This window comes from Anolis carolinensis, unplaced genomic scaffold, assembly GCF_035594765.1.
Source record: "Anolis carolinensis isolate JA03-04 unplaced genomic scaffold, rAnoCar3.1.pri scaffold_9, whole genome shotgun sequence".
In the NCBI taxonomy this organism is placed as follows: Eukaryota; Metazoa; Chordata; class Lepidosauria; order Squamata; family Dactyloidae; genus Anolis; species Anolis carolinensis.
The window spans coordinates 18,610,422-18,622,893 of record NW_026943820.1 but is presented as its reverse complement, the minus strand read 5'-3'; the positions used below and the strand labels follow the sequence as shown (position 1 = coordinate 18,622,893).

Sequence of the window (12,472 nt, the reverse complement as noted above, 5' to 3'; positions counted from 1 at the left end):
ATTGGATAAGCGAATATGTTGGATAATAAGGAGGGATTAAGGCAAAGCCTATTAAAAATCAAATTAGATTATGATTTTACAAATTAAGCACTAAAACATGTTATACAACAAATTTGACAGAAAAAGTCAAAAGCAGTAATGCTATGTAGTAATAACTGTATTTACGAATTTAGCACCAAAATATCACAATGTATTGAAAACATTGACTACAAAAATGTGTTGGATAATCCAGAACGTTGGATAAGTGAGACTCTACTGTATATACACATACAATGTATTATATTGTATGAAACACCCATTTCGGCTGATAGCATTTGTGTCGTTACTGTGATATGACCTATAATTCACACAATTTAATGGCATGTTTGGCCTGACTGTATCTGATTCTTCATAAAGTCGATGGGAGAGCAACATTCCTCTCCCTAATGTTTGCCTTCCGGGATAGACAAGTGATCTACCAATAGTGCCTCTGGTATGTCACGATTCACCCAGCAAAGGGTCCCACAGGCAGGAATCAGCCAGGCTTTGCAACTGCAAGGCCGTTCAATGAAAATCAAGGATACCCAATTGTAACATTCACGCTTGCCTCAAACAGACTAGAGGTCTTTCTCCCTCCCTGGATATTCCACTGATATATAAACCCCACTTGGCTAGTCTCCAACAGACCTCACAACCTCTGAGGATGTCTGCCAAAGATGTGGGCGAAACGTCAGGAGGGAATGCTTCTGGAACATGGCCATACAGCCCGGAAAACTCACAGCAACTCAGTCATTCTGGCCATGAAAGCCTTCGACAACACAATGTAGATCAGGCCTGGCAAACGTCGGCCCTCCCTCGAGGTGCTTTGGACTTCCACAATTCCCAAAGCCAGTCGGGAATTGAAGTCCAAAACACCGGGAGGGCCTGCTCATTATTATTAACTACGTCACTCGATTGGCCGCGCGAGGGAAAGGGATTTCCCAGCAACCCCCGCGAGGCGCGCGAAGGAGGAGGCATCGCGAGAGACGCTCAGTCAGCTTTGAAACGGAGGCGGGAGAAAGCGGCGAGAGGCGTTCCGCGGTTTGCCGGAGGACGACGGCAGGAAAGGAGCCATGAGCGCCCGTAAGAGTCGGAGAAGCCAGCCGCAGACCCCCTTACGGAGGTCTCTGCGCCAGCAAGGCCGGAAGGTATGAGCGAGGCGAGAGGGAGGGGATGAGGCCTTTCTCCTCAGCCTGCCTTCTTCCTTCCTCTTGGAGGCTTTGAGCAGCGAGAGTGTCAAGAGTGAGATGCTGCAGCGAGAGAAGCCAGTACAATTCCAGGCGGCATCAAGAGGAGGGGAATGTCTAGGCCAGGCCTGCGCAAACGTCTGCCCTCCCTCCAGGTGTTTTGGACTTCAACTCCCACCATAACTCCTAGGGCCGGTAGGATGATAGGAATTGTGGGAGTTGAATAATAATAATAATAATAATAGTAATAATAATAATAATAAAACTTTATTTGTATCCCGCCACCATCTCCCCGTGGGGACTCGGGGCGGCTTACATGGGGCAGAGGCCCAAACAACATAGAACAAAACATAGGCAACAAATACAAATCACACTATAAAAAGATAAAACAGTAATACAATATATCAATTAAAACAAAAATACAGGATAAAAATTGCATTTAAAACACATAAATGGTAAAATTGTAATAAAAATGGGATAGATTATTAAAAACCCTCTGGGGCTGATTAATTAATGACTGTATCTCCAAAGGCCTGCTGAAACATCCAAGTCTTCAGTTGTTTCCTGAAGGAAGGTAGAGAGGGAGCCAACCTAATCTCCCTGGGGAGGGAGTTCCAGAGTCAGGGAGCCATGGCCGAGAAGCCCCCCCCCCTCTCTCTCTCGTCCCCACCAAACGAAGTTGTGTGGAGGGTGGAAGCAAGAGGAGGGCCTCCCCGGAAGATCTCAGCGACCAGGTGGGTTCATAGGGGACGACGCGGTCACAAAGATAGGCAGGTCCCGAACCGTTTAGAGCTTTATAGGTAATAACCTGCACCTTAAATTGGGCCCGGAATATAATCGGCAGCCAGTGGAGCTGCTTGAACAGGGGGGTTGACCCTGGTTGAAGTCCAAAACACCTGGAGGGGAGAGAGAGGGCCCAAGCTTGCCCAGGCCTGTTCTAGCCTCAATATTCTACCCCATTCAATTAAAAAGAATGCATCTTTTCCCCACAGAATACAGTTATCCAGACCAAAAGGTTGGCGGTTCGAATCCGAGGAGCGAGGTGAGCTCCTACTGTTAGGCCCAGCTTCTGCCAACATAGCAGTTCAAAAACATAAATGGGCTGGCAGAACGTTGGATAAGCGAATATGTTGGATAATAAGGAGGCATTAAGGAAAAGCCTATTAAACATCAAATTAGGTTATGATTTTACAAATTAAGCACCAAAACATCATGTTATACAACAAATTTGACAGAAAAAGTAGTTCAATACACAATAATGCTATGTAGTTAGTTAGTAAGTAAGTAAGTAAGTAAAAGTTTATTTGTATACCGCCCTCTCTCCCAAAAGGGACTCAGGGCGGTTTCCAATATAAAATCAGCATAAAACATTGTACAATAAAACACTGAAAACACTATAAAACGCTATAAGAATTAAAAACAAAACATAACAATTGACTAAAACACTCACATAAACAGAAGGAATATAATCACTCAAATAACATATGAATCTGAAAAGAAAAAAAGACCACTGGGATGGAGAAGAGGATGGCCTGGAGGGACCACTAGAACTAAAATACAATGTTATATTCTAAGATGCTTTGGGGCAGAGGAATAAAGTGCAGTGTTTCAAGTCAAAGAGATGGCCTGTGCAACTACTATAGCTATGGGCTCGGTTATCCAAAGGCGCAGCAGAAGAGCCAGGTTTTAAGCAGGTTTTTGAAGGAAGCCAGGGTGGGTGCTTGTAATTAATGTATTTACAGTAATTACTGTATTTACAAATTTACACCAAAATATCACGATATATTGAAAACATTGACTACAAAAATGTGTTGGATAATCCAGAACGTTGGATAAGCAAGTGTTGGATAAGTGAGACTCTAATGTAATTATAAGCAAAGTACCCCATGCAAAAAGAGTTACCCTGCTATGTAATGAACATAATCCACATATTTTCATCTCAAACCAGAAATAGTTTCAAAGGTAAATGGGCAATTTTGTTATATAATATGCAGGAGCGATTTCTTATTTTTCACAACAACATGGGAACTCAGAAGTGTGAGTTGGCACCAGTAGATTAGATCTAATCAGAAACAGTTATTTGCGTCTTTTCTAACTGGAGATATATCTAGACATATGATTAATAGACTTGCAGATCAGAATGGAGTTGTTGCGCTGTGCATTAATCAATGGCCACCTAAGTGTAAGCTGGCATCGAATTCTGCCAGTTTTGTAAACCGCCCTAAGTCCCTTCGGGTGAGAAGGGCGAGATAGAAATGATGGAAATAAATAATATATTAATACTTAAACTTTAGAGCTCGCCTTTGGATTAAAAGAACTGTGAACAGATAAAACGGAAGTGTCATTTGCTAACCAGGAATCTCTTTCACCCACTCTTTGGCAAATATCTGTTTCACAGAGATTGTAGTGAGAAGTGAAATATGCTGGCATTGTTATGAGTGGAAAAGTATTCAGCGGCACCATGTTAATATACAGTATATTTATATTTTACTTTGCCAGAGATAATAGGAGTTAGTGTATTAATGTTTGTACTGAATATATGCTTTAAAAAATTCCAAGGTTAACGCCATAGGTGTTTGCAGCTCCTATCTGCCTCCAATATTTGTGACTTCTTATTTCTCCAGGACCTCCCGTTCAGTTACCAAAGACCCACCACTTCCATGGATTTGGATGTCGCATCGCCGCGGTTTCTATTCAAGAAAGTGCTGCAGACTCGTAAGTAGGAGAAAGAATATATGTGGGTAATGGAAAGGTGTGGAGCTTAAGTGAAAAAACAGGAGGAATGTGTTTACAATGTATAAAGAAGATCACACTGCTATTCTCAAATGAGTCACTTGGTATAAAACATATATCTAAAAAAGACATAGAAAACATTTGGCTCTCTTGCTTGCAGGTAAAACATAAGATAGCTGAGGTAGTTACTAGAATTTGTGTGTATTTGTAATGTTTTGCTTGTTTATGTATTTTAATTGTTTTGTAACCCTTGAAGCCATGAAGAGAAGGGGGTAAGAATTATTATTATTATTATTATTATTATTATTATTATTATTATTATTACTATTAGAGAATTACAAAGTACAGAAATTTTATCATACTGGGTTTTTGGAGGAAGAGCCTTAGCGTTACCCGGATAATAAAGGGGGATTGGGCAACAACAGTTTTTATACTGGAATCATATTCAAACTACACATGATTTCCTCCTTCCACATATAGATGACATGTAATCTGTATTGTCAATGGATAGGAGAAGCAGGGGGAAGATGCAGAAAGGTCAATTGCAGCACAAATAGAATTTTTGCTCAGCTCTTTTGGAAATGATGGAAATGATGTGACCCTTGTTTAGGAGCAGAACTCAAGTTGAGTTCGCCTTCCTTCCTAAGACAGTAACATAAATAAGTATTTCGTTTTAGAAGTGCAAGTAGGAATGGTGATTTAACTCAATTTCTTGCTAAGCATTTAATTTGTTCAGATATTACGTTAAAAATTGTTGGGCTCTTTTGACAGGGCCAATCATTTCCCCCTTTGTTCCTGCAAAACCCAGATGTTCCCAGCCTGTGGACTCAGTCTTGCATTTACCTTTGGGGCATAGTCCCTGCGGGTAAGTAGTTACCTTCTGTTCAAATAAGCCATGATTAAGATGATAATCCTAAAGCTATTTACTTGGGAAAATCCTTCTGAAATTAATAAGAAAAGAGACTTGGTACCATATTGTAAAACTGCTGCTCTATGTAATGCAAAATACTGAAGACTCTTAATTTTTTTTCTTGTATTGGCAGGAAGTTTTAAAAATTTCCAGTTTTGAATTTAGTCTTAATTAACTTATTTCTGTTTAACTTTATGAGTAACATTGCATATTTGCTTAAACAGGTTTGCTCAAGTGTTGTGTTGATACTGTGTGCAAGAATAGGAAAATTATTCTGTTATTTCAAAAGAGGGATGAACACAATTTACAAGTCATTTTGAGTAATAGAAATTTTAGTGAGAAACAGGAAAGGAAGAAGGTTGTTCTAGCAGTAACTCAATGGCAAATGTACAACAGATGCTTGGAGCTCTGAGAGATTGCCATAGCAGGCAATTGCTTGCCAGGCTTCTTTGATGGAAAGTAAACAGGTCATTAGGGGAAATAAAACATAAGCTTGGCTTTGGAGGAAACATGCTTTAAATTGGCACTTCAGTTTTCTCAAACCCTGTGAAGACAGGTTCCTATTTCCATAGAGGGTAGGGGAAGTTAGCATGCTTGTTTGAAAAGTCCATTCTACTCTCACTTGGTATTGAAGACCTGTCTTGTCATCTTTTTAGTAACTTAAAAACCAGTTCACCTGACTCTCCTAATAAAGAGAACTTTGATTCTGCTCCACGCAGACCTGTGTCGAAAAGGATTAGTCTGTTTGCGAGAGGTGTGGATAACTCAGTTGGTGAGTAAGAGCTTTGAAAGCCAGGGTGAACTTGGAAATCCTAACATTTTATTAATTGTATTATGGGATGTGCTACCATACAGAGACTCTCTGACGGGTGAGTGTGGCCTTCAAATGCTGGTAGGTTATCGCCCCTTATCTAAGGTAACTGGGGAAGGAAACTTAAAAAGCAAGAGCCATTGATTTCCTTCTCCTGCCTCCCAGTTTGGCAGCTTACAATGCCTAAACTGTATTTTGAAATGTTCAACAAAAGTTGCTGATTTAGTGTGTTGAAGAGTTGCTATCCCACTTCAAATTCTGTGGCTACCTCTGAAATTCTGGCATTTGTAGTTTAGGGAAGGGCCTTTAAAATTCTTAGCCAGATGGTTCCTGGGTCTCATTAAACTGCAAACCTCAGAATTCTGCAGGAGGCAGCCACAGAATTTAAAGTGGAATAGTTACTCTTTAAAGCAATGGTTCTCAATCTATGGGGTCCCCAGGTGTTTTGGCCTACAACTCCCAGAAATCCCAGCCAGTTTACTAGCTGTTAGGGTTTCTGGAAGTTGAAGGCCAAAACAGATTGAGAACTACTACTTTAAAGTGTAGTGTGATAATTTCCATGTTTCTGCAGTGTCCAGGCAATGGCCAGACAGACAACACAGTTGTGCTGCTTAAGTAAAATTAAATAAATTGAAAGTGAGTTGGCCCTGGGAATCCTATGAAACTAAGGAAAAGCAAATAGAAGTAGACCAGTTAGAGAATTATTCAGTGCAAAAATGGTTGGCCTTTCACATTTATGGGTTTTACATCCCCACATTTGATTTTTCACAAGCAGAAATCACCATGGCCACAACAGTGATGACTCCCCCACTGGGTCCATCTCTTGAGGACAGGAATGCTGTTTAAATGTTTACAGTACAGCCCCATTATTGTAACGTGAGCATGATAGCAAGAGTGATTCCCCCCCCCCCCTTTGTGAATGGGTACATAGCCCTGGATTCTGGCTTTGGAATCCATCGACCATTTCTCATGCTCACCACAAAATGGAGAGGGGGTGCTCTCATTTTACAGTATTTACCTTTTTTCCATGATGTTCTTGCGCCCCATACCCCGGCGAATGTACAAAAGTACAGGTAAGTTCACTTTTATTTTAAGTATGCTTAACATGGAACTTAAAGATTCTTTGACATTGCCATCTAATAAGTGTTTTGCCCTTCCTTTCCAGCTCATTCAGCACTGGAAAACACATCCCTGACAAAGTAAGCCAAAAGGGAGAAAGCAATTTGTAACTGTGACAAAGTTATATTTCATCTTTGAACACTGTAAATAAAAGTATTGTGGAGAGGAATGGATTGAACCATTACAAATGTTGGTAGAAGTTTTGAAAATACAGTACTTAGATACATGTTTAGTAAGACTGTTCTCATAATGTATTGAGGTATAGGAATAAATTTCTGTAAACCTTAAGGTCCCACTCTCTCCTTTGCCATTCAGATGAGGGGACCAGGTGAGAAGCAAGCACTTACAATTACCTCCTTGTCTTGAGCATGGAAAGGGGATAGAGTGAGGACACATGAGAAGACTGCCACAGCATGTTCCTAAAGCTTGGAGAATTATTTAAATGTGACATATATGTATGAATAATATCCTGCTGCATATGACTTTTTCTTTTTTAACTCAGTAGAGTTAAAAGAGAAAGATGTTTTATTTCTTGCACTGTATGCTAATTACACCAGAGAGACTTTTAGCACCTGATTTTAGACATTTCTGCCTACAACCTGCATAGACAAGAAATAGTCTCATGCTTAAGTTGTGTTTGACACATCTGTTTTATAATTTTGGTTGAGAGTCCTGAACATCCAGATGTGGGACAGTTCTTACCACAAGGAGTGTTTCGTAATGTTTGCTATTTGAAAGAACTTCAGTGCTCCATGTCTTTTAGTCAAATTCATTCTTTAGCAGATTTTTTTTGGTGTTAATCTGTAGTGTATTCGTCTTTATACCATTGTTTCTTCTTTCAATTTATTTGAGCGGATGGGAGGAACTTTTCTGTGTTGCAAGATTCCTGGACCTGGTTGGGGCATAGTTAAGAAACCTGGGATGCGTTGGTGCAGTGATTTGAAAACTGCTTCATAAAGATTCAGTGGGGAAAACAAAAGGTGCAGGAACAGTACTGATGTAAATGTCATTCTAAGAGATTTAATCCATAGTGCTACATACTAAGGATCTCTTTGTGGATTATGTTCTCAGGTCTCTTCAGGTATCTTTTAAAACCCCAGCACCATTGGAGCCGGCTGAAAAAAAGGGTTTGACCCGTCGGCCAAAAAATTACAGAAGCCTTAATGTGACGGATTTTCAAGGAGGCATTGATGAAAACTTGCAGCATGATAAAGAATGTGAGTTCGCTTTCTCACAGCCTGTCATGCATATGTGTATTTGCGTAGCAATAACTAATCTTCTAAAGATAGAAATAGAGGTTTTGACATTCTTAGAGTGTTTGTGTGAAATGGGTCAGTGCATGGTTTAATGTCACCATTTCAAGCTGTTATCTCTTCTTGAAATGTTTCCAACAGCACAAAGTGATCTCTTGGACTCTCTGACAACTCTGGTAAATGACACTGAGATGCTTTCAGTTGCCACAAAGCTCTTTTCCCAGCCTCAACTCAGTGGGCAGGATGGAGAAGAGGCTTCCATTGTGCCTTCTCAGGCTGATTTCCAAGAAAGGTCTCCTACTCCTGAGAATAGTTCCAAAATGCATCTGGACACTGGTAAGTTCTTTGCAGTAGAACTGAGAAGGGATATTGGATCTTTTCATGCCTTTTGATGAAATATGGGGAGGCTTTCTGGAGGCTGCTTAGGACATCTGGCTTCCCTCCCCAACCTCTTTATAAAAAGGAATGTTGTCTGAAAAGCTCACCAAGAACATGTGAGCCATGGTTGGCTTAAGCTTAGTAGTCAAAATTAGACAAAACACTGCCAAGAAGGTGCATATCCATTACTCTTTTTTTCTTGTGTAGACTGAATTCAGAGGTACATTTTTCAGTATACCTCTTTTATGCAATTCTTAAAATGTTTGTAAATATGTGTTTTTTGAAAATGTGTCATATTGCAATTGTGTGATTATATGGTCCACAGCTAATGAGATATCCCAAAGTACCAGAGTTGAGACTCCTTGTGTAAGCAGAAGGAATACCAAGGAGCTGAAGAATCCACCTGCAACACAAATGGTAGATAAAGCTGAAACGGATCCTGAGTCTGAGGAGATGACTGATACTGAAACAGACTTTGAGAATATTGGTGAGGAAACTTGATGGGGCTATAGTTTTTTATGGCAGCAAATTAAAATGTATAGCTAGACTGCACAGAATATTTTTGTAGCTGTTCAGAGAAGAGATAATTTTTTATATAGTTTTCTTGAAATTTGTCAGAAACAGCTCTATTCTTTAGATTTTGCATATTTCTCATATATTTGTACTCAAGCTCTGTTGTCTGGATCTCATAGCTACATTATCCCAATCCTGAGAATCCAGATTCTGGGAAATTCATCGAGAATCCAATCTTTCAGTAACTTGATGGATGGTACTAGCTTATCTACAACAAGGGAGATCCAAGTAATTTTTGCTGTGACTCACTAAGATTTGTATTTAATTTTTACTTACAATTGCATGCACAAGTATATGTTTCTGTTTCCAGATCCAACTGGGAAGACACCAGCATTTGTGTATGCTAGAGCCTTTGACTGCATCCCATTGTTGGCTACCCCACATGCTTTGAAAGTGGATGCCTCCAGGTATGTACACAATGCAGTAGGATACAATAATAATAATAATAACTTTATTTTTATACCCCGCCCCATCTCCCCGAAGGGACTCGGGGCGGCTTACATGGGGCCAGGCCCGATAAAACAAACAAATAACAGTAACAAAGCAATAAAACAATTATCCCAGTAAAAAACATCAGTTGAGTATGGCAAGAGTACTACTGTTTTGTAACAGTCAAGAAACACACATTTGGATGCTTGGATTCCTATGGGGCTTCTTTCAGCGCTTTGGAATAGTGAGCTTCCCAACATAATGGAAACTGGAATTCAGTCTCTTTCCAGGAAATCAGTTCCATTGAACAGATATCCCTTTCTCAAATTATAGTTATGAACCTATGGCTGGGTTTAATCAGTGAAAGGCAAAACTTATTTACATGCTGAACTTGTCTTCAGACTTTTCTGAGCTATTGCAATTTGGTGGAATTCCTCTCAGAAGGCCCTTCCACAGAGCCATATAACCCACACTATCAAGGCAGATAATCCACAATATCTGCTTTGAACTGGGTTATCTGAGTCTACACTGCCGTATAACCCAGTTCAAAGCAGATGTGGGATTTTATACAGCTCTGTGGAAGGGGCCACAGAAGGCAAGGGATTTCAGCTGATAAAGTTAAAATGAGTCTGCTAAGTATCTCTCTAATTGACCAAACCATAGCAACTACAGAAGAACTCTGGCCCTTTAGAAATATTTTCTTGCCAGGCTGTTGTTTCTGAGTTGTTTCAAAGTTCTTGCAAGCTACCCAGCATACCAACAATATAAATAAATCAGAACAGCGGGTTGGTATTTTCTAGTGCTGTCGGACACAAAGGCTCTGGTTATAATAAAAACTACCTGTCTAGCATTTTGGGAGATCTGCTTACGAATGTGCTAGAAGCCATTATACCTGTATCTAAGTATACCTGCTGGGTAACTAGGCAAGTTGACACTGAGATGTCACATTGCAATGTGATAATAGTATGAATTTTCTCTGAGGAAGGGAATCATGCATCTTGAGTTTTTATTTGAATGTTATGCCATGCATGTGCAGTAGGGATGAAGAAGCTGTGGCCCTTCAGCTCTTGATAAGACTCCAACCTCCATCATCTCTATTGGCCATGCAGGCTAGGATGAGAGGTGGGTCCAAGGGTATCTTAAACACCACAGATTCTTCACCTCTGTTGCAACATTCTTTTTGTATTGAACTTATTTTATATTATTTGGAGGCTTTCTCCGAAGCAGCACAATGTTAAACGGGCTCCAATGCCATCTCGGAAAGCACGCAGAACAAAGGATGGGCCTGAACTCCCCAGCAGCTTGATAAAAAACTTATTTAGCCATTATGCGCAGGTGCCAGTTTCCAAGGATGCTTTCAAGGTTGTTGAAAGGAGGTGAGTAATGCAAAATCCCTTTCATATGAGTTAATGGTATGGGGGAAGAGGCTGATCAACAGAGCCACAGGCTATACAATATGAAGGATGTTGTACTGCCATTTTTTTCTTCACAACTTGACTCTAGAGTCTTACCTTTTTACCTCTTGAGCACCTGAAGCAATAGGTATTTCTGGGACTCCTGGTTTGGTTGAGGCCATGCAGTTCAGACAAGTTTCTTGGTGAGGGGTGCGGTCTGAAAACTGCAGAACTGACATTCAGCATCACTTTTCTAGCGTGAGCGTTTACTTTAAACATCTGAGTAATGACCTGAAAGCCTTTGCAAACCATGCTGGACGCAAGACTGCTGAGCCTGCCGATATGGAGCTTCTCATGAGACGGTAAGAGGTGGTTTATGACTTCCAGGAGATTGCATACCACAAAAGGCATGTTCTACCTGGAAGAATGTTGTGGCAATTCTTTTTCATACGGTATTGAACTGAGCAACAAGGAGGGAGCAACTCATAACTGGAAACACAAAGTCTTTATGGCTTAGCTTCCTTTTCATCACATTTTGTGTATGTATGTGTCTGAGGAAAATTAAAGCCTCACCTTTCTTGGGATTATTTCATAAGGAAATGAAAACTGAGGCTGAATAGAAATGAAGTGTGCAACAAAAAGGAAACTTAAACAGTTCGATGTTAAAGGACTTCTAGTTAGCATGCTGCTTTTGGAGTTCAGTGGGTGAGAGGAGTAGAATAGAATATGCAGGTTGCATGTATGAACATATGTGTCCTGGCTTTTGGAATAGTATGCCCAATGGGCACAGATATCTGTTTTGTGGGCTAGTGTGTCTCAATATTAGATTCAGAGCTGCTGTTTCTGTCCAAACCTGTTATGTTGACTTATCTTGTCACTTAAGAGAAATTTAGCTCACTTAGAAGTTGCTGCAATCTACACCTGATAGTGGGTTTTGATAGAAGGGCTTTTGATTTACAGATGTAAACAAACAAATATCAGTGAACTTAGGCAAATCCTGTGTCTATTCGACTCACATGTCCCCCTTGCAAATCTCTTTTTTATCTAGGCAAGGACTGATCACAGAGAAGACACCTTTAAATGTACTGATAGAGCAGCATATGCCTCTAGAGTATAGAGAGCTGTTGCTTCCTATTGCTACTAGTGGAAATAAAGTAGTACCTCCAAAACTAAAATGAAGTAGCAGTGAAATGCTCTTCTGCAGAAGACAAACTGTTTCCATTTTGGGATAAAGAACTCTGGTCCAGAAATGTTATGAGTTGATATTTGAAGGGATCTTAGAAATGCTATCTTGCTTACAAATTGCATTATATTAAGGTAAATCTGCAGTTATTGCGGTGTTTTATTGAGTATTTCTATCTCAATAACTAGAAGGGTTTTTATGCTGTTTTATACATACATTATTGGTTTTGTGTAAATTAACAGTGTTATATGTATTATACTGTATTTTGTCATTTTTGCACTACTACGTGCTTGTAAGCCGTCCCTTGTCCTTTTTGGAAGATGGTGGCGGGATTTATTGTTAGTTTCTGGGTTTTTTAAAGTGAAACATATAGTGGTATATTTCTCTGCTTCTGCAGTCTTAAAGCAGACAAAAAACGAGTCTCTTAAATGTGTAATGTCTATCTTTATGAATAAAAATTTGCACCATTAAAAGCGAGTAGACT

General features: G+C 40.0%; 1 protein-coding gene across 1 annotated transcript; it reads left to right on the top strand.

The window, feature by feature from the left end:
• The first annotated feature begins 956 nt into the window (after positions 1–956).
• Positions 957–12,461, top strand: cenpt (centromere protein T). Its single transcript, XM_008117668.3, has 12 exons — positions 957–1,166; positions 3,830–3,920; positions 4,710–4,803; positions 5,505–5,620; positions 6,825–6,858; positions 7,850–7,995; positions 8,173–8,367; positions 8,735–8,896; positions 9,293–9,389; positions 10,623–10,787; positions 11,063–11,167; positions 11,854–12,461. Exons 1-12 carry the CDS (start codon positions 1,092–1,094, stop codon positions 11,981–11,983), a joined length of 1,410 nt encoding a protein of 469 aa, XP_008115875.2. The 5' UTR covers positions 957–1,091; the 3' UTR covers positions 11,984–12,461.
• The last annotated feature ends 11 nt before the right edge of the window (positions 12,462–12,472 follow it).